Consider the following 23,051-nt stretch of genomic DNA (forward strand, 5'->3'; position numbering starts at 1 on the left):
CTATACAACCCTCACCCATATGATCATGAGCTTTGAGTCGTGACCAAAATAATAAGATCAGGGCTACAAGAAGGTTGGCAGGGCTAAGCCTTAGAGATAGGGTTTGGAGCTCAGACATCCGGAGCGAGCTTGGAGTAGAGCCGCTGCTCCTTTTGCAAAGGAGCCAGTTTAGGTGGTTTGGGTATGTGACTAGAAGGACTCATGGTCACCTGCCTTTGGAGGTCTTCCGGGCACGTCCAACTGCAGCAGACCCCAGAGTAAAAGGCTTGGAATGAGCTGGAGGTAATATACTGTATATCTCTTCTGGCTTGGGAATGCCATAGGATCCTCCAGGAGGAGCTAGAAAAGATCCCATGGGAGAGGGACGTCTGGGGTAACTTGCTTAGACTGCTAGCACCACGACCCGTCGCGGATAAGTGGGAAGGAAATAAATGGATGGATTGAAATTGAAATTTAGAAATGAGACACTGTAAATCGGGCTATGGTTACCGTTAGCTTGACTTGGTAGGAGCTAAGTTTTAAGTTATAGGATCGAGTATGCTAAGTATCAAAGAGAGCAGTCATATCACATCCATGTAGGATTAGTAGTCTGTAGTTTATAAAATAATTCAATACATTTAAATATTATATTTTTTTTTTATTTGCACTGGTATAAATGTATCTGTGTCGGCCAAAACCAAGTCTATAGCATTGGAATCTGTATCAAGAAGGCAAATTGTTATGTGAACCTGAAATAAATGATAGAGAGAAGTAAGACCACTCAGATATCATGTTAAAAATCAACCCTGCCAATTAAACAAAAGAATAGTATCGAGTAGTATACTTTATATCTTTATTGTTGTTGCAATAAAACCAATGATAGGCAGTTTGGAAGCACAGATGAAGCAGAAAATGTAAAAACACAACATAGAAACACAATTGTAAAACACAGAAACAATAAAAAGCAGAACTCAACAACATGGAGAGCGCTGGTCCGCAAATATCTGCGCTTTGAATCCCTAAAAAAAAAAGTGATCGCAAGACCAGGAGACAAGATCTGGAGTATTATTATTACCATTATGAATATTACTTTAGTTGAGACAATGTTTGGAGGGTGACTCACTGCATGTATCCTGTGTACTGTATATGTTACTGATACTGGAGATGTTATAGATTTACAATAACCTGAGGCTGAGATATGATTTCAATACAGCTGTATGTGTGCTTCATTCCTGAACGTGATATCCTTCCTGGAAACAGGCGCACACACACTTAGACACACGCAAACATCCGCAGCCTGATCCGGCACAGGTTTAGTTTTGTATCGATTCCCTGTAACTGCGTGGTTGTCGATGCTGTGTGTGCTGTATTGCCTCTTTGCCTTTGATTTATAACAGCTGTGTTTCATTGGCGGCGGTTTATTAAAGTAAAAATGACCGAGTCCATCTTAAACAAGCCCACTTCATTACTCAAACGTTGCATCGCAGCGGCCATCACAGCATGACATACTCAAGACGAGCTTGTTAACAAGGTTAACAGAGTGTGTGTGGTTACAAAGAGTGTGTTAATGTAGCTTTTCACCGCATGTCAAAAGTTAATGCATGTACTTATGTTTGTTTGCCTTTAAACAGAAGCTGACAGTTTCTCTTCTGAGGCTGCAGCAGGTTAAATGTGAACAATCGGGAGTGTTTTTGTCAAACTCTTGACGCACAGCTGAACTTAAACTCGCTTGATGAGTCATGAATCATCTGCTCAGCTCCGCTCTCAATCTCGCATCTCTTTTATTCTGCTCTTTATTGATGCACAATCTCGCCCTTTTCTCTCTAACTCTCTCCCATCTAGCTTTTCAGTAGTAATCCTTTGCACACACTCAAACGCGTTCTGCCTCTTGTTGTTTTGAACACACAGTTTTGTCTGTTTCTGTTGTTGCATAATGAACTAAACTCTGCAGTCTCTCTATATGATCCACCGATGCTGTAGATTTAGCGTAGGGCCTTTTTTCCCAGCAATGATTGTAGACGTTTTCTTGCCAAGGAGTTCAATCAGATTTTTCTAAAATATTTGATAGACATTTTAAATAGGAAAAAAAAAAGTCAACACCACCCTGCATCTCTCACTGTCTTAAGGACAGAGTTAAGAGTTTGTTGTTGAGAGTTGGGACTTTTCTTGGCACAGTGTCATATTAATATTGAGACATAGAGTCTCTACCTGCCCAGCTAAAGGAGTTGGTTTGTTGTTTCACTTGAAATTTTTGCAAACATACATCATAGTCACCCCACCATGATCCTGAGATGTGTTTCTATAGTGACAACACTTTTTTTTAATTAAACCTGACATACTGAAAGTGAAGGTGTTAAAAGCCAAGTTAAAGGTCACATATTCTCCTCCTTTTCAACAAGTTTAAATAAGTCTCTGAGCACCCCAAAACATGCAGAAGTTTCTTGTTATAAATCCACTCCGATCCTGTATTTGATCATGCCTATGAACCCCTCTATTTCAGCCCTGCTCAGAACAGGCTGTTCCTGTGTCTGTACCTTTAAATGTAAATGAGCTGTGTCTGACCATGCCCCTTTGGATGTTGTTTGGGCTTTTTCGATCCATGCCCTGTTGTTTACGGGTGCGGGTGAAAGGCAGAACAAACACCTTGCTGTGGGAGTGTCACCAAAATGGGTGAGGGGTTACTGCCCTTTGTGATGTCATGAAGGGAAAATCTCTGGCCTGTTTGAGGACACGTTATCTGAAAAGTGGAGCAGGTAAAAGACAGAGAGGATGGACTTTTCTCACAATTGGAGGGTTTGTAGACAGATTAGAGACATATTAGTGTTAGAAACATGGTAAAGTATATTTGACATAATATGTGACCTTTAAAGACGTTTACAGTAAATGCTACTCAGGGAATTAAAATAATTTCATCAAACAAAGTCACCTCTGTGTTTTAAATTGTGTTTGTCATAAAGACATCTGGCAATGGCTTATGTTTTGAAGTGGCTGATACTTTATGAGCCAAGATATTTTATCTCCCCACTATAAACTTTACTGTCACAGATGACGGGTAAGTCAGTGTAAGATGAGGGTCACTTCTAAACAATAAAGTCAACGTCTATAAATAATGAATATAAATAAATACAAACAACAACATTTTACTTCACGTTTATGGTCTGTAAATTAATTAAGTCTCTTTAAACACAATAATATATCACTTCATTAATCCCACTAGGAGATATCTGTCAGGAGAAGTTGTTAAAAATTGGTGTATAGATATTTGAATTTGGATTTCAGAGAGGATGACAGAACACTTTTCTTGGTGTTTTACTGAGGATTTGTTGGTAGCAAAAATCATTCAGAGCCTTTAAACCACACTGTGAAGGCTGTTTCTGTGTTTTACTGCGAGGCCGTAAAACCAGAAGGTAAAAGAAAAACTAAACAGACACTCAGTGAAACATTGCTCAGAAAACAGCGTCCTCTGTGATCACTTCAAATTTAAGGTGATCAACCAACCAGTTCTGAAACATTACATTGGTGTTATCACATTGTTTCACTGAGTTGTCATGCCTGTCTGCGGGGTTGGCCTGCACGATTTGAGAAATATATGCGATGTGCGATAGCGTTGTTCAAAACAATATGAAGTGTGATAAACGACCAAACAATGAGGAGTGCATAGAACTCAGTTTTTCTCTCTATCTGCTGTTCGTCATGATTAACAATACTTGTGTTTGCAACACGTCTCTCCAGACCCTCAAATAAATCAAACATCCAAGCTGGCACCAGTTTAACTCAGGGTAGCTCAAAGTGGTGTTAAGGCATGGTCATTATACCCAGGCCTCCAACCAATAGGTTAAATGAACTCATGCTGAGTTAGAACGTATTTCATGTTTCTGTAAAATAAATGAGCCTATTAATCATGTTAAATCCAGACTTTTGCATTGTGTTGCTCATCTCGCGATAATGATGAATTTGCTATTTGATTGCCCAGCCCCTACTCCAGGGCATGAAGAAGCGCGAGGTTCTGGCCCTCCCTACCTCAGAAAACCTTGGAATAGAACACATTTGAATCATTTGATATCTGTGTTTGAGCCCAACCGATTAATTGGCCAGCCGATAATATCAGCCGATATTAGCATATCCAGTGATCGGTATCAGCTAACTTTATCGCAGATATACGCCGATATTACTACATTCATTTAACGGTCAAATAGCTTTTATTTGAGTATTGTTGAGTTACACTAGCAGTTCTCTTTCTGGCTGTCACCAGCAGAGTGCGCAGAGTACATTATCACTCTCAGCAGAGTGTCAAGCAGTGATGCATGTACATGCAGAGTTACTCTTCAGTTGAGTGACCATATTGTCTACCTTATACTGTAATGTATATCTTTTCCACAAGAGTTTGATAACTGTGTTTGAACAGATCGAACATAGATCTAAGAAAGATATCGGCCGATATATCTTAATCAGATTACTTTCTCCCAATATCGATTTCTGTATTGGCCCCAAAAATCCCATTTCGGTCGAGACCTAATCTGTATAATTATAATTCTCTTAACTTTTAACAGTATAAGAAACAAACCAAATGTTCTGTCTTCAATATCCTGATTATTTATTCAAAAATTTGATGGCTTTCTTCACACAGCAAGAAAACTATTTGACGAAGGAATGCTAGCCCTTCTTCTATTTTTTTATGGCCTAATCCCAGTCAAATATAAATCCTTTCCGGGGGAATTTCTTACAAGATTGTGTCCCTTTTTCAGCTGCTACATCTGTACTAATAAGACAAGTAGAAACCATGTAATTTGTCAAAGCACCAGCGAAGGGTGGAATGCTCCCATAACTATGCTGCCAAGTAAATAGCATCTAACCACTCAGGTGCTATTAGAAACAAATTTAAATGAGCTAATATGCAAAGATCTGATGCAAAAATGGCCCATTTCCATGCAAAATGCACAAAAAGTCCAAATAACATCGCTGCTAAAGCAAGATGAAATTAGAGAGAACGTCTTAAACCTCTTCAGGGAGTTGGTTTTAAGTGTTGAGCATTTATAAGAAGTTTCATGCCCACACTTTCCAGCGGAGATTGCAGCCGGGCTTGGCAGCATCATTCCATGTTGTGCACGGGGAATTTGCTCTGAGCTGCAAAATGTTATGGCCGTGTTTGTGCTCTAAAATCCTGTGTGTGATATCTTTTGTGAATACGACCTTGGGCACGGAAGACACTGGTTCCATGTGATGCAGAATTCATGGCGCTATCCTGTCTTTGTAAATTCATCCCTGAGTCTAAAAATACTGGAATCATCTGTCCTTAGCATCAATCATCCGCTCTGCCATGTTTCCCTCATGGCTTCCTCCCTGTATCATTGTTTCAAATCGATAATCAGAGAGGCGCAATCTGATTTTAGATGCACTGATCTAAAACGATTCACCATTGATGTTTCGGAGAGGCATCAAGGTGAATTCACATTGAATTCTTATCTAAACCTTCTGATTTGTCCTCCAAGTGTCTCTTCATGTTTAGCTTATCTTAAATTCAAATTGATTAACATTGATGAGCCAGGCGACAGAGTGTGCAAATATGTTTATTTGGCAGGAAAGTTATGCCTCATATATTTCCATACATATATATATATATATATATATATATATATATATATATATTTGCCTCCTCCTTGCACTTTCAATGATCCATCCACTCAAAAAAAAAAAGAAGCAGATTCTGACTTCCTGCCAAAGATTGTCGGCTGGTTTTGTGGGGATTTGAATTGAGATGAACGTGTTGTTTTCATTTTCAGAAATGGTTTGGAGTCAGTCAGTGACACCGGGTAGAAAAGTGCATTTCATTTATCTTGAAATGTGGATTTTTCTCTGACTTTAAACAAGAATGCAACCCACTTGAAATTCAAAAAGAAGAAGTTTTTCCTTTGGCGGTATTCGCAGTCTGATTTATTTGCCTCAAAACCGTCTTTGACAGTTTCAATGTCAAACCTGCTTCTCTCATTCTCGGATTGTGATCTATCTGACGCATCTTCACCTGCTTGTTTGGCAGCTGTTCCTGTTAGAGACGTTGATAGAGATGTATCTGAGCTGTCATCTCTGCACTGCTTGGGGATTTGTCAGCTAAAGCTCACTTTCACTCGCTCTTGGCTCGGCTTCACTTGTCTGGCAGCATGTAATGTTTCCTTTTTATCATTGCCTACAGTTTTTGAATAAGATTCAGTCCCCTGAAGGCAACACTGGTAGAACAGAAGACCTCTCCCCCCCCCCCGCTTCAGATGTGGGATCATTGATTTTTATCACAGTGACTCAGGGTTGGGGGGGTTGAGTGGAGGGGAAATGAAGAGTTGAAAGGGGAGATTTTAAAAAAGGTTTGTGCAAAGTGCAGCCGGATGGGAGCGGTTTGTTTTCTTCCAGTAGATGACACGGCGTGATAAACCGAGAGAACCTCCGAGTCCTATTTGTTTGTTGACATGGACACGGAGAAAATACTCTGAGACCCTCATTAAGCCTCGGCTTCAGACCTTACTACATCTTCTTCATCATTGTGTGGCCTTGTAGATTGATAGATAGATAGATAGATAGATCGATACTTTATTGATCCCGAGGGAAATTCAAAGCATCCAGTAGCGGGTTACAAAGACGAGGATCAGAGGATGACTTCTGAAACTATACACTGGACACTCTTCAGCACTTCTAGTTAGCAGACTGAGATACATGCTAACCACAATAAGCATTCAAACTTAGTGTTGTTTGTTAGTGTTTCATCTTGCTTAAACTAAAACTAGGCCCAACCAGGGACGAGAGTTGGAAATTAGCAATAGATTTAAATCTCTGTGCAGCACATCTGTGTCATGCTCTGTATTGAAACTTAAATTGCAAACTGTCCTTATTAAATAAATACAATTGCGCAGGTACACAGTACACTGATGACAGTGCAGAGGACATAACAAGTAACTCAAGCTCAGTATTCTCACAGAGGTCTGGGAAATGAAACCTGATGCACCTTAATGATAAGTTGACTTCTTTGAACCTCTGACTTTGGCAGCAGCACTGAGCAGAACTCTCGGCCTCTCTTAGCGTGAGGTTGCGTGAGTCACTCACTGCAGCTCTCTGTGTCAGTCTGCTAACAGGGTTCATAAATACGCAATCCAAACCGCAAGACCTCCGCTAGTCCGTCTCCCAATGAAAAGGTCCAAAACAAATACCACAGAAATGTCACTGAGTGTACAAATGAGACCCCCCGGTGTCTCACACAAAACAACTAAATACACACATTCACAACACCTAACATGCACAGAAACACACTGAAGGACTCACTTTGATAGTATCACCCACTTAATTCTCACTGTGATAAATTACCCCAGATAAACAACTAGGCCTCTTAATATGGAACTAAATGCCCAATTTAGAACCTGTCCTGCAGGTATCTGCTGCTTTCTTTTACCCATTGATATTTTAAGTTAACCAAAGTAATGAACTCCTAGCTTTTAGAGCACATTCTGTATCCTGCACATTCCTGTATTGTGCAGCTCTTCCGTTTCATCTTTTGTACAAATTCTACATTATATTCAGCGCTAACACTACTGATCGAATGCTGAACATTGATACGATTAAGGGTTATATGTGTGGAGGGCCCATTCACTTCGGCCTGCCAATGAGGGCAGAGAGAGAGAGAGTCTGTTCACTAAGAACACTTTGTATGGAAGTCTGTCATTGGCAACCAATTTTAGACAAAAGTCTTCTCCCATCCTGCATCTTTTTTTAAATAATATCAAAGCCAATTTCATTAATTGTAACAACAACAACATTCGGTGGCATATTTGGACAAAGATTAAGATTGTGCAATAAAGGGTACCATCAGGGCAACAGATTTGTAAACTTCAGTGTGATTCTAGTAAAAGTGAAAAAATATCGATTGCCTGTTTTGATACCATTGATACCAAATTGTAGTTTGAAAAGAAATGTCCAACAGTTTGGGAAAGATCGTGGTTTTCTACTGAATAGTGAACAGATACAAACATACCGTGCACCTTTAAAGAAGCTATTTTCCCCGACTATTGTTTTGGTAACCTAGCAACGTGCGCCATTGCTTTTTGCTCATGTTCGCTCCCCTTCTGCTCTTCGCCCTACTCCGCGACGCACACCGCGTCCTACCTGAAAGGCCCTTCATGCACCACATATTGGGGTCATTCATTGTTTTTAATTACCAAAAAAATGCAGTCCAACTCCTCAACCCTGTCTCCAGGGCACAGATACGCCTTTTTTGTTTCAACACTAGAAACATCACCAGCACATTTGTGCACTTAAGACAGTGTTGTATGGCTTTACCTCGCTGCAGCTTCTCGAACAATATGTCTGAAGATTTGTAGTTCTTTAAAGCGTTTGTTCTTTTTCATCATTAAAAAGAAAAGGATGTATCGTTTTAAAACAAGCGGTGTGGAAAAGTATAAAAGAATCAAACTTTTTGACAACCTTAGTGCACTAAAGAGTTCAACTTTTGGTCTTGAATCCTTACTTCTTTTTTTCTTCTGCAGGTATTTTATTGCCATGGTACCCACAGGCCTTGTCAATTTGTTTTTTGTGTGCCTTTACTTTTCTAAAGAAAGTTCTACTTCTCCTTGAACACTTTTGAAGACTTTCCTGTCTTGTTTCGACATTGAACTTGACGATTTCCACCTTCCTGGTTTCTGTCTTTGTGACTTTATCTCATCGGCGGTGGTTTATCCTTCCAGCACTTTTCTTTTGTCATCATAAATTAGATCTATAAAATGTTCTGCCTCCTGCAGGTTATTGCATACTTTCTCTTCGCTCTCATTCTTGCTCCCTAACTTATTTCTTCCTATTTCCTGCTCTGCAGGATATTGTATATTTCCTCGCTGTTGGGTGCACACAGTCTCTGCGTACCTGGAGAGAACTCTATTATTGTGTCAAGCTTCCACTGTTTCCTCTTTCACACAGGATATTTTCAGTGGAAATAGAGTAACATCCCCCTGTCTCCTCCTCACACTGGATCGGATGAATGTTGTTACTTTGAGAATGTTTTTTTACTTTGAATTAGAGTTTATAGAGTCTCTCATGTGCCTCACTGAACTTTCTGTTTTGAAGTGTCAAAGCAAAAGAAAAAAAAACAGATCTTTGAGGAAGTTGTGCCTTTCAGTTAATTTGATATAAATAACAAAATCAGAACTTTCTTTGGCGCTTTTTTAGCTTGAGAGCTAAAATGTAGTCCCTTGCCTTTGGATGAAAACAAGCTTAAAATAGTTCTTACTTAAGTCGCATTGAAACCCCAGAGAAACGGGCTGAGTGCCTGTTTTGCGTCTTAAGATACATTTAGAAACGCTGCCAGGCTCTGATTCTGGTTTGCATCATCGTCAGATTGTTTAGTTGACCTATTTAATTTTATGTTTCAGGATATTCTACGTGTCTCACGACTCCCAGGATCTGAAGATTTTCAGCTACATCGCCAGAGACGGACAGAGTAACGTGTTCCGCTGCAACGTCTTCAAGTCCAAGAAGAAGGTAAGAAGTACAGCGGGGCAAGTTTTGATCCTTTAATTAAAAACAGCTCAAATGTTACAGAAGTGAGAAGAGGCCGCAAAATATAGTGAACTGTACATCTCAGGAATGCATCAAGGTATTTCATTTGTTATAGATCAGCACTGAAACGCTAAATGATGGGACTAACCTGAGGCTGTGAACGGTGTGATTTGTTTTTTAACCTCATTAAGCCATCATTTTCTGATTTCTCCCAATCACACCCGTCTTTCTGTTTTTGGGAAATTTTCTTCTCAAGCAGGTGTGAAAAGGGGTGTGATAGGGGGCGCCCGTAGCCTAGTGGTTAGTGCGCTCGCCCCATTGTGCTGAGACTATAGTCCCCCAAGTGGGCGGCCTGGGTTCAAATCCGACCTGTGGCTACCTTCCACGTTATTCCCAACCCACTCTCTCTCTCTCTCTCTCTCTCTCTCTCTCTCTCTATCTAAAGATATGAATACAGATACAAAACTGACCCCTCACTAAAGCCTCAGGCGATCAGGAGGTGGGGACTGATACCGACCATGTCCCTTTCTTAAACTGTCCTTGATTCATCCTCACAGGGACCAAAGTCTTGATCCTAAAGCCCCCTCCGCCCTACAAATCTCCTTTGCTAGGCGTTTAAAAACCAACACTCTGCTGGTGTTCTTAGAATTTAGTGTTAGCGCTTAGTTAGCTAACTAGCAAACCACAACTAACAAACCACCTGTCCAGCACCTAATAATTCAGTGACGCCAAATGTACAGAGGTTATAGTCCTCCAGACCAGTGGCCCAGGTTCGAATCTGACTTGTGGCTCGTATCCCGCATGTCAATCCCCACTCTCCCCCCCCCCCATATCTAACTCTATCCACTGTCCTGTCTCTTCATAAAAAGGTATTTAAAATCCCCCCAAATAATCATTACTATTTCTCCCTAGTCTGATCTAAATGTGAACTAAATGTTGCTTTAACTAATGCATAACAAATATAGTTCCAGATGTGTAACCCCCTCCCAAAAAAAAAACCACCTGACTTACTGTTTTTGTTTTGATTTTTTTTGCATCACTGGAGGAATTTGTCTTTTTTTCGTGACTGCCAATAATCAACTGATCAAAACCTGTCTCTTTATAGTTGTGAGCTGGAGAAAGAGAGCAGCAAAGTGTTTTTATTTCCGATGTTTTCACAGCCTGTTAGTCGTCTATTGTTTAAAGCAATTCGTCGCCCCATTTTTTTAAATCACGTCGTTGTCTGAGTCACATCCTGACAGCCGCCAACAAAGAGACGCACGGCTGCTGGGCAGCAATAATTCCTGCAGGGACTATAGTCCTGTCATTGTTGAGGATTGAGGGAACGAGTTGGAAACCCATTTTGGGGGGAGGAGGACGTGTTGTGGAGGGGAAAAGTCCAAACAGAGCCCAGCTATGTGACACAGTTCAAAAAATGTGCTTAGAGTTTTCCACTTTAGCTGCCAGTTGATGGTGGAGTCCAGGGGTTATCCGAGCGATGCACACACTGCCTCATTATCTCTTACAGACAGGCCGACACTGACACATGAACACACACACACACACACACACACACACACACACACACTCTCTCCCCTGAAGAATGTGCATACCAAAATTCTCTCTGCACCACGGCCCTGGGGCTGCTGAGCTGGAAATGTGTGTGTGGCTATATAATGTTTTTTTTTTTTTTTTTACAGCACAATAATGGAGAGTCTAAAGGAAATATCTTTTTTTAATGGCGACCACCATTAAGTTTTACAGTTCCAGCTCATTGATGACTGTCAGGATCATATTTCTGTACATTTAGCAGTTTGTCACAGTTGTAACAATGATGACAGACTCAGCTGAGAAGCCTGTGAGTTTGTCTTTATAAAACTGTTTGTTTTTGTGGGTTTATTACTCGTCTTATTTTTTCTTTAATTGACAGAAAAACAGAGTGATGCACTATAAAAAATAAAAATAAAACGCTTCGTCTTATAAAGAAAAGATAAGTTACACAGGTAAAGAAAAGTTTCTTGGCCTGACACGGGGTCTCATTCGGACACTTGGATGATATATTATTAAAATCAACATCGCCATATAAATGTAGTGGAGCATTTATGTGGAGTTGTGTTTACAGCCCGCCTGGTAAATATAATGCTGTGACTACATTAGCAACATGACTCATGCAGACTCTGTGGACACTGACCTTTGACTACAAGTGTACAAATGAAGCTCACTCCAACAGATGTCGCAGCTGATTCAGCGAGGAGATTCTCTTCAAAACTGCAGAAATAGGACAATGTTCTTTTTTATTTTTGGATGGCCCTTTAATACGGTGGCTTGGAAGTGCAAAACAAAAGAACAAAGTGCAAAGCTTGAGGAAAATCTGCATTTTGAAAAACATTTTTACATTTTCTAAAGCAAAATTACAAAAGCCAAAACACTTTTACCAAGGACAAAACACATTTACAAGATGTGAAACACGTTTACAAGTGCTGAGACAAATTTACAAACGGCAGAATCTTGACGGAAATGGAATGACCCGGAAGTGGACTGACAATCGTATTCCCATCACTTTATCAAAATTACATCAAAACAGGCACCAAATGAACAAATCATCCTCGGAAAGTCAAAGCAACGTGTTGTTGGCACCTTTTTCTCTTTATTCCCGCGTGATCTTGTAGTTCTCCTGTGATGTGTGTACAGCTGATCATGGCTGCACTCACGTTCCAGAAACGGATCCAGTGGGGCAAGGCGAGCGCCGTCCGATGGAGCAAAACCATGGCGCTGAAGGACAGCGTCACGCACGGAATATGTGGCCATTGAGAATTAGAAAGGGGCGTCAGTGACCTAGTGGTTAGATTGTGCACCCCATGTACAGAGGCTTCAGTCCTTAAAGCTGGCAGCCCGGGGTTTGAATCCTTTGATCCTTTGTTGCATGTCATTCCCCTCTCTCGCTCTCTCCCTGATTTTTAACTCTATCCACCATCCTATCTCTAAAATAAAGGCATAAAAAGCCCCAAAAAGGAATTACTAAGACAAACATTCAGGTTTGAAACACACACACACACACACACACACACACACACACACACACACACACACACACACTCCACGCAGTTTGTGTCTCTATTAAATAAGTTCAGACCATTGTGACCATTTTTTTTTATTTTTTACATCTTAGAGAAATGAATGAATGAATGAATTTATTTAATAGAGACAATGCAATTTAACATAATTTCAATAAAAAGCATGAAACTGATGTGCTGCATAAAGAGTATATAGCTATTGCTAATTTGTATTGGGCCTTTGTGTAAACAAACAGATTAAAATGTATAACATTCAGTTACATAAAACCCCATAACACGATATGAGGATACATTAAAATACATGTACAACAATACAAATGTTATAAACCAGTTTAAAATGAAGTTTGAAGATATTAATTAAAAGTGGGTACAGCTCTGGCTTGCTTTGAGCATTTCACCTGTTTTGTAAAAGATTTTAAGTCGGACATTAATTTTATTTCAGGTGTTCCAAAGTTTGCAGCCTTTGATGGAGAAGGCTGATTGACCAAACGTAGATCTGCCATGTTGTACGCTACAGTCTCCATTCACAGTGCTTCTCGTTACCCTGTTTCCGTCCTGTTTTCGAACATATCTGGAGAGAGGTTCAGGGGCCAGATTGTCGATACATTTAAAGACAAAACATAAGTGCATAAAGCTCTCAAAACTGAGTAGATTGTGTTTTTTCAGTATGTGACAGTGATGCCACCGGACAGGTTTTTTTGTCCATTGTTTTCAGGGCCTGGTTGTATAGTGATGAGAGGTTTCTGATTGTAGAGGGTGAAGCTTGTGACCAAACTGTCATGCAGTATGAGAAATGAGAGAAAATCATTGAATGCATGAACACCTGTGCTGCTTGAGCTGGTATGTAGTGTCTTATTAATTTAAAGCAGTTCAGGTTGTTCTTGATTGTTTTTGTGATTTTATTTACGTGTTTATCAAACTTGAGTTGTGGATCTAAAATGATTCCTAAGAACTTAAACTCACTAACTTCCTCTATTTCTCTATTCTGTATCTTAACGTTAAAACTTCCAGGTGAGCACTTTTTCCTAATGGAGAAACACATTGAAACTGTTTTACTCTGATTCAAAACAAGATGGTTGCATTCCAGCCACTGATGGACATTGCAAAGGTACTCAGTTAGGATCTCAGCTGCCTTGCTTGGTGACTTAGCAGGAGCATATATAACTGCATCATCTGCATAAAGCTGGAAGCCGGCTACTGGACAGGATTTAGGCAAATCATTTATAAACAGACAGAAAAGCAAAGGGCCAAGAATTGACCCTTGGGGAATACCCATTTTATTGATTAAAGGAGAGGATTTTTCTTGGTCAACTTTCACACACTGCTCTCTATTCTGAAGGTAAGACTCAAACCAGTCAATTGATTTTTTCGAGAAATTGAAAGATGGTAACTTAGACAGGAGAATGTCACAGTTGACAGTGTCAAATGCCTTCTTTAAGTCATGAAAAAACAATTTGCAGTTTCTGTTGAATATTTTGGTCTGAAACCAAATTGTTGAGGATGTAAGAGTTGATTTAATTATAGGTTTTATTTTATTACAATTTCTTCTAACATTAATTAAATACGTGGAGAATAAACTTCTCTGAACAGTTCAAAGAAGTTGTGTAAGTATTCATCAGGCCAAGGGGAAGAAAAATGAAAAAAAAAAAAAGATCAGAGATAAGTACATTTGAAAAAGAGCTTCACAAAGAGAGTGCAGCAGAAAGATATAAAGGATTCAAAAAAACAATAAAAGAATGAAACCGTCTCAGCACGGGGATAAAGAAAGAGCCTATACACATCAGACAAGCAGTAAAGTAGTCATCCAAAGCAGTGTATGGTTTTGTGTGAGTGTGTTTGGACATCAAGGTTGCGAGTGTGAGATTAAGTAGAAGATTACGCCGACTTTATTTCCCTCTTAACTACCAGCAGGGAAAGAATAGCTCGGCTTTAAATCATGTTGACATAAAAGGCCTTAAGTGGCCTATCAGTTCTAACACCGAAAGGAGCGTTGTGCTTCTCTCTCTCTCCCATTCACGCTCGTGCTCGCTCGCTCTTCCCCCTCCTCTGATGGACAGTTTAAAGGCGTCTAATGAATGACCTGGCCCTCTATTATGTAGAGCTGAAGGGAGAGTGATGGAGGAGAGACGAGGGACTGTTGATCAGAATACTGAGAGCTGCTTTGGCTGGGAGGTCACTACGTATTTGATTGATTGTGATTGGAGTTTAGTGTATGTTTGTCTGATTGGAGGAGGCAGTTTTATGTGAGAAATAACATTTATGTGAGCAAGTGGTCAGGACAGGGTTTACTCACTCTTGAGGCCTTGACCCCAAATCAGGAGGAGCGCTACAATGGGAACTTTTTAGGCTTATATGTGAGAACATATCCATTATTAATCAACACATTTCATGATTTCTTTGTTCAAGAGGAACAGTTAAGATTCACACTGATCACCTAAATTCAACCTTTGTTAGAAAAATGTACTGTTTGCTGTGATATTTGATGTCGACATTCAGGTTCCACTCGAGCTTACAACCAAAAGGTTGAGGCACTGTTTGAGAGTAAGATTTACCATACATACACTAAACAGTCTCTAAACTGTTGTCAAATGACTTTGACTTAAACAGGATTAGCTAATTGTCACCCAGAGTAGGGGATATGATTTAAAACATAACTTTGACAAATCACACAACTATTAACACATCTGTGAAACCTTAACCAATGTTCACAGTCACCTTACTTTTTTCCTGATTCCACCTCCTCCTCTTCAATTGTCTGAAGACTGAAATGTACTCCTGCTTGAGTTTATTGGATTGAAATCCACATGCCGGTTTAACAGTCCACTCAAAACTACATGGGATCAAAAGCAGAGAACAATCACTACACTACCCACTGGTCATATTGGATTTCTGGCATTTTCTCCAAAGGATTATTACAGCCATTTTTTTTAGCACCACAATCAAGTAAAATGTTCTGTTGGTACACAAGAATCATCACATTTTCTGTGAACAATCCATGTCCATTAGATTTCCTCCACCTTAAGGATAAATTCACAGCCATGCTACTATCTTCCTTTGTAATGCTGGCCCATCTCTTGAGCATATCATTACATCCTCTGTCCAATCTTTATCACCTATCATTTCCAATGAGGCAGTAACACATTAACAAGCCAAGCATGAAGAGAGATACAAGAAGATAATAAAGAAGATGCATAAAACCTGGTGACAATCTTTTAAACCTGATAATGGACTACAGTAGGACACCACACATCACTGCTGCTAAATGAATCCCTTTCAGTAAGCAGCTGTGCTTTTTATTTAGTTTTTTTATAATACGGGTATGCCACGTGAATTCCTTTTGTTTCAGTTCATAGAAGCACTTAACACCCACTCGATTAAAAAAACAAAAAACAACAAACGATGGACCTCAGTCGGTTAAAACAACAGGTTTTGGCCCATATTTTTAAAGGTATTTTCTATTGTTTTGAAGGATAAGGACTCATCTGTTGTCCACAGCTGGTTGATGAGATGGAGAGAGCTGTGGTTATTGTGTCAATTGTTAATTGAGTTCTCGCTCTGTGGATGGATGCCCTCCAACCATATGCTGCCTCTCTGTGTGGGCTAATGGCTTCCACTTGTTCATCCTTCGACACAGAGAAACAGTTGTACCTTCTTCCTCTGGGGATGATTGAACATCCCAAATAATAATGAAATGCATAATGAATGACTCCTTGAAAAGTCATACACTCATAGGTTATTACGTTGAGAAAGTCCTGTGTAACTCAGCCCATTTCCTTATATTAATTCTCTTGAAGTATTGTATTTTTAGGGACAAGAAGTGTGGAGGATTTATTCCTTATATGGTCAGTGTTTAAGAACAATTGGCTTGAACACAGCCCAGGATTTTAACTGAGAATCAATGCTTTCATCATTGACTTTGAGGAGTCCTAATATAAAATGGTTATTTCCAGTCATATCGATGCTAAGGACTCCCATCATTCTTGACACAGCTTGGTTTAGATAATTGGATTGAATAGCCCCTTCAGCTCTTGTTATTGAATATCCATATCTCAGTGAAACGATCTGTCCGTCTTGAGCTTTTTGTGCTTCGGCTTTCTTTTTCCTACTCTTTCAATCACATTTATATTTTACTTCTTTGACAAGAATTTTACCGCAGAGCCAGAAATGAACCCCGGATGAACAAGTCATGTCTTCTTCAGTGTGGGATTTATTGATTATGAAATGTCAGCACTGAGATGTACACAGGGGCACGAGTCAATAAATCTGCCTTGTTATAGGTCAGTGTGTACTTTGTTTTCTACCAGCTCTGTCCGGCACATACACTGTCTGTCTTTATCTCCAGTGTCTTTCTCCTGCTATATTGGTTTTATTAATTTTTTTTAAATAGGCTGAAAATTGTGGCTTCTTGAAACTGGGTGTTCTTCACTCAGGTTATCTACGCTAAGTTGGTTTCTTGAAGACAAATACCTGGTCTACAAAATAACCCATATCCACCAACAGTTTCAGTCTCCAACCCGTTTCATGGGCTCCATCATTTTCCTCAACAGTGTCCAAGAATGGCGTAAATATGACGTCTAATGTCCGAATCTAGAAAAAGGTCTAGACCTGAATGTCAAGAAGTCATCTGGACTTTGTCTGGAGTTCATGTGTGAAAGGGGCTTCTGTGAGTAGATGAAGAAACCTGGAGAAATTGTAAAGGGTTAGTTTGGCATCTAAGGCCATTCCAGGACACTCCTTTAGGTCGTGTCCTTATCAAGCCTCTAAAGTGGGACACAACTGAACCTGCTGTCTGCTTAGTCGTACGTGAAAACACACCTGAACCCCATCTACAAAAACAATACATGGTAAACACCATGATTTCCTATGTCTGCTTTTTATTTGCACTTAACAGCTGGAAACGAGTTCATCACGGGGCATTGAGACCTACTACATCATACATATGGGGACTTTTCCAATTGTTTATTCAAGAATTTGATTCAGTATACTAAGAACACTACATATTTGAACCTATATGCACTCAAATAGTCCCTGCTTGGGCTTAGATTGGCCCTGCTTTCACTCAAACTCCATCCATCCATCCATTTTCTACCACTTATCCGAGGTTGGGTCACGGTGGCAGCAGATGCAGTAAGTCAACCCAGACTTCCCTCTCCCCGGCAACATTTTCCAGCTCCTCCTGGGGGTTTCCCGAGGCGTTCCCAGGCTGGATGGGATATATAATCCCTCCAGCGAACTCTGCGTCTACCCTGGGGTCTCCTCCCAGTTGGGCGTGCCCTGAAACCTTCCAAATGGAGGCGTCCAAGAGGCAACCTAATCAGATTCCCAAACCACCTAGACTGATTCCTTTCAGTGCGAAGGAGCATCGGCTCTACTCCGAGCTCCCCCCGGAATTCCTGATCTCCTCACCCTTTCTCTAAGTCTGAGGCCACCCACCCTCCGGAGGAAACTCATTTTGGCCGCTTGTATCCGCAATCTCATTTTTTTCGGTCACTACCCATAGCTCAAACTACATGCTTTTGCTTAAATACATTACGCTTTACAAAAAAATATTTATGTCCAGCTTCAGCCCCTTGCAGAACATCTGCTTTTAGACTTCTGCTCTATGAAATATTTTGACAAACCCATGTAAAATACCTGTTGTTGATGTCGCAGATGCTTCCTGTCCTTGCTTAATACAGTCTATGGTCTCTATAAGGGTCCAATACCAAGCTCTGGCATGCCGTTGCTTGTGTGTGAAAATGTGTTTGGATGATGTATCCTTGCTTTGCGCACAGTCTGGAAATCGAACTAATGGTCCAGAAGAGCCGCTGAGCCATCGTGACTTCATTTCGTCACACTCCACTGACTTCATGCTCTCGCACTCAGTCACTCTCTCAGTCACACACAAACCTGTTCATTGATCGGTACTTATTCAGGTCTGATAATGTTCTACCCCAGTACTCTCACACCCTCGCTATCTGCCAATATCATTCCTTTCTGCTGTCTTACTAATTTCCTTCAGGCGATCGGAGGGATGGATGAACACACAGGTCAGGCTGTGCTCTAATCATTAGCGTAGTAAGCTGATTATCAAGACAGTCCAATTCTGCACCACCAATACTTTGTGCACATTTCATTGTTTACCCTGCTTTCCTCTTGATTGCATGACATTCCCTTTTGTCCCTTATCTTCACTCGTGCCAAGACTTCCAATAGGACAGCGAAAGCACTGCTAAACCCTCCGAGGGTAATCTGGGATAAATAATGCATTGTGCTTTTGATGAGGCCCTATCGTATGGCCGCTAAGAGGGAATATTGTGCTGCAGGGAGCTTGATGTCACTGGCAGCTTGATGTTTAGAGAGGAGAGATAGAAAGACAGGGATAGACTAGAGGGTACATTTATTCGGTCGAACTGACACAGAGGAGAGTGATGGGGGGGAAGAGATAGAGACAGAGAACGAGAGCTAGACGGCGATGGTGACAAATGTGCAACAAAGGAACTATGTCCTGTCCTTATTACAGGGTATATACACGCTTTGCCTTTGAGTGACAAATCTTTTTACAGCTTTGACAGCAGCCAAAATTGAGATCAAACGGAGAATTGGCTCAGGCTTTAAAATGTCCAGATACAGGGAAAACCGCCAACTGTAGGAAACGAGCTAAATGAAAAAGATAAGTGTTTTGAAGATGACTGTCCATACAGCAAAGGTATAAATATCGCTGAAGGCTCAGAGGGCCCATTTGTAAAGGATGAATGAAAGCGGTTGCCAGTGAGGCTTAAACTAAACATCCAAGTAGGGTTCTGGTTCTGAATATGCTTTGTCATTCCTCTCATCTTCTTCACAATCACAAGGTACCAAAATGTCCCCAAATTCAGAAAACATCAGCATCCATGTCAGACACTCTTAAGCCGCTCAAAGTGGGGGGATTTACAACTTTGAAAGCACGCTCAAAACTCAAACTGAGCACTGGGTTAGTATCAGAGGTTTCCAGAGGACAAACACAAAAGCAGAAATATTATACTGACAACTGAGGCGAGCAGTAAGGAGTATAAAGCAGCAAAGCTTTGCTCAACATGACCATGTCATCAACATGCCCATTTGCTTATGGTTAATAGTCCAGACTATTACTCACCCCAACTTCACATGGACATTTACAGTGGAGCTGATAGAAACAAGCCTGCTTTAAATCAGGATTTTTCAGGAGTGCGAGCATGTGTGAAATGTGCTTTAGTAACATAGTCCAGTACATTGGATATCAGGTACTGTAGTAGAATGAAACAGAATCTCAGAGTGGAAACACCCCTCAAAACACAGGACTTTGATGGAGGTCTTTAAGGTCTAAACACCTGTGTGGATCCAAAAATCAACATTTATTTGTAGCTCACTCCAAACCAGCATTGAAAATCGTATGTCAAACCAAGATCTTTTCCCAAATATAACCAAGTGCTTTGGTGACTAATCAAACTTTAACCATTTTAAAACATTAACCACTTTCTTGAGAAAATATGGCCAACAAGAAGGGGCAGAATTTATTTTTACAGGGTAACAAGGGGACATGATGAAGTGTTGGTTTAAGACAAAATGGGAACAAGAACTGGTGTGTCTTTCCCTTTATCATTCAAAACGACCTATATTAATGTTCAAGAATAAAAATAATCTTAATGAGTTATGTTATCTGCTGCCTGTGTGGTAAAGACATGGTTTAACCAGAGAAAACCATTTTGTTATTGTTCAAAGAAAGACATGGTTATCATGAAGATATGGGGCCTGCTTGGATACAACCAGAGTGTCCTATTTCATATCTGCACTCTGTTGAAACAGCCTCCTTCATGTGTAGATGTTAAGTTAAAAAAACAGCCAAGCAATAAAATAATTGTGTCTTGTTGCTAAGTGTTTTACCTCGAGGCAATATATTTGATCAATCAAACGATTCAAATAAAGGAGCAGATCCATGAATTTCAATCGGGCAAAATCTCGATGTGACGACGGTGATGTAAACAGTAGAAATACACTAACAAGAGTAGAAAGTAATCACATTTGGTGGCTCTTTCCAAACAAAAATGGGACTATATTTGTTTGCTATTTTGCTTATTCAACCAGAGAAGGACATCATTAACTCAAATGTTGAGTGTTTTTCTGGACTCACGCAAATGGACAAAGCTGTTTTACATCTTGTGCTGACAGTTTCACTGTTTCCCCTCATGACGGTAGGTTTACTGATTTGCAATTTGCCCAAAAGTTGTCCTGACCCACTTCAAACGGGACAAAATTGAAGCCCTAATTATTGGTCCAACAAATCAAAGGGAGAAGTCCTGATAGAGACTACTGATTAGCCCCCTTATCTCAGCGTATTTCATCACATGCCAGGCTTTTTTCATGGATTCTGATTGAGTTTTCTGGTCTCATAGAAAAAGTAAGCTGAGCATCTCTCTGTAATTAAGAGACCTTTGCAAAGTCCAAGCTTTTCTTACTCCTGGTGAAAAAGTTTGTGCATGCTTTCATTACAATTAGGTCTAAATAATGTAACACATTTCTCTGCAGTATGCCAAAAAAAAAAGAAAAAAAAGTCTGTAAAACTGTTTTAAAAAATGCTGCTGGCAGAGTTTTACTGGGACAAAAAACCTGAGCTCACATCCAAATCATTGCACCAGCACCGAGGTATTTTTAGGATATATTCTGCTATTTTTTATTCTTACACTGGCCCTTGCCTGTATTGTTGAAATCCTGCAGAGATTTGTCCCTGACCTCTCACTTAAATTGAGAGGCTCTCTGATGCCTACACTGCCAAAGACCAAGCTTTGTGGTGAGGCTGCCTGCCCTTCGCGTGGACTCATAGGGTTTGATTCAAATAAATCTCTATTTAATCATTAGTTACAAAATCAAAGTTTCTGAAAGCTTTTTTACATCATATTCATTTAATAGTGTTGACCTCTAAATCGTCTGACTCCTAATTGTAACTTGAATCAGTTTTGGTAAGTTTTGGTAAGTACCAACCAACTATTGAATTTTCAGGGTTTTTTTTGTCACTGACTTACATACATTGACCTATATATTTGCAAACAATACTCATCTTTAGTAATATTACTGGACATAATGGTGAGTCAGACGCAGAGACTGCAAAGTGAGGTTCAAAGAGTGTAGCGTTAACTTGCAGACCAGACAGTAGTGATTAGGGGAACAGTCCAAAAACAGATACAAATTCAGTCAGGGAATTGGCAAAACTATGGAAAAAAACAAGACAAAGTAAAAAAATAACTGTAGAGAACACCAGTTGAAATTGCTGGAGAGCAATAAAACCAGCAAGGACAAACTGAGACATTCTAGCGGAGGAGTATATGAAACAAGATGACTCATGAGAAATCAGGGGGAGGTGGGTAATGTGTCCAGGGGTGGCTGTTAGACAGAGCAGGATACATAGGGGAGACATAGGCAGCAACTCTGACAGGAGAGCAAATGGATGATAGCTGGATGTAACTGCTTTTTTTTTGGACACTCAATCAATATGAAGTGGACTCATCAAACTGTGTCTACTTCTAGGTGAATTAAGGCGTTAAACAGAAAATCAACAAATACCCAAAATATATCAGGGGGAAAAATGGGAGAATCACATTATTTTAGAAATGATAAATTCTTAATATATCTTAATTGATCTACTTTTGGCACAAATCAACAGGTTTAATTTGAAAAGGGTCAAACTGAAGAGTGTCAGATAGACACGATGAAGGAGTCTGAAGGAACAGAAAGAGATTCAGACTCTGACAATGTGTTTCCTGATGAGTGAGTTTATGAGTCAGGGGGGAGCTCGAGACGTTGGTGGGCTCAGTTGGTGCAACAACACCAGCATGCTCTCGCAAAGGTTGTACGTCTGCCTCCACGTCTTCAAAGGAGAGCATGACTCCGCTGTCAGGCTGGAGAACAGTGTTGGGTGAAACAAAATGAAATGAAGGTCCACAAAGATAGGGGAGGAGGACGGGGGGAGACATGGGGGTGATTGATGGAAGATGAAGGAGAAGAAGCACAGCATGAAAATAGAACAACAGGTCGGAGGAAAAAGAGGGAAAGACGAGTGAAGGATAGAAAAGTTTCTCAAGAAGGAAATATTGTTTTTTTTTTTCATCCTGTCCGCCGTAAGAAATGCAAGTTGAGGTAAAGCCTTTTATATTTCATGTATTTTTATATTGACTTTTAGTTTCATGTCTCTCTTCAAGTGCCGATCATTATCTCATCTATCCGCTCTATCTGCTCGAGGGTAGAGCAGTGGGGAAAAAAAGATGACGTCAGATTAAAGTTGTGATACATATGTGTACGAACTTCACTACTTTTTGGAACTTTTCTCGATTGTGTTAGTATCATTTTCAGTGCATCGGTGCAAGTTGGTAACAACAGGAGAAACACGGTGCAAATGCCCTCTATCCATTTTTCTTGTTTAGTGATGGTTGATGATGCTTTATGTGATGAAATGATAAGAAGTCTTAATTACTCTGGTTGGTGTCGCAGGCACAATCTCTAATATTTG

General features: G+C 40.2%; 1 protein-coding gene across 2 annotated transcripts in view; it reads left to right on the forward strand.

Moving 5' to 3' along the window:
- The window catches only part of LOC132969472 (carboxyl-terminal PDZ ligand of neuronal nitric oxide synthase protein-like), a 188,912-nt gene that overhangs the window by 92,261 nt on the left and 73,600 nt on the right, over nt 1-23,051 (forward strand). For both annotated transcript variants that reach the window (XM_061034336.1, XM_061034337.1), the window contains exon 5: nt 9,375-9,483. In XM_061034336.1, coding sequence (XP_060890319.1) covers nt 9,375-9,483 — 109 coding nt within the window. The remainder of the gene's footprint in view (nt 1-9,374; nt 9,484-23,051) is intronic.

The sequence above is a fragment of the Labrus mixtus genome, chromosome 3 (assembly GCF_963584025.1).
Source record: "Labrus mixtus chromosome 3, fLabMix1.1, whole genome shotgun sequence".
Taxonomy (NCBI): domain Eukaryota; kingdom Metazoa; phylum Chordata; class Actinopteri; order Labriformes; family Labridae; genus Labrus; species Labrus mixtus.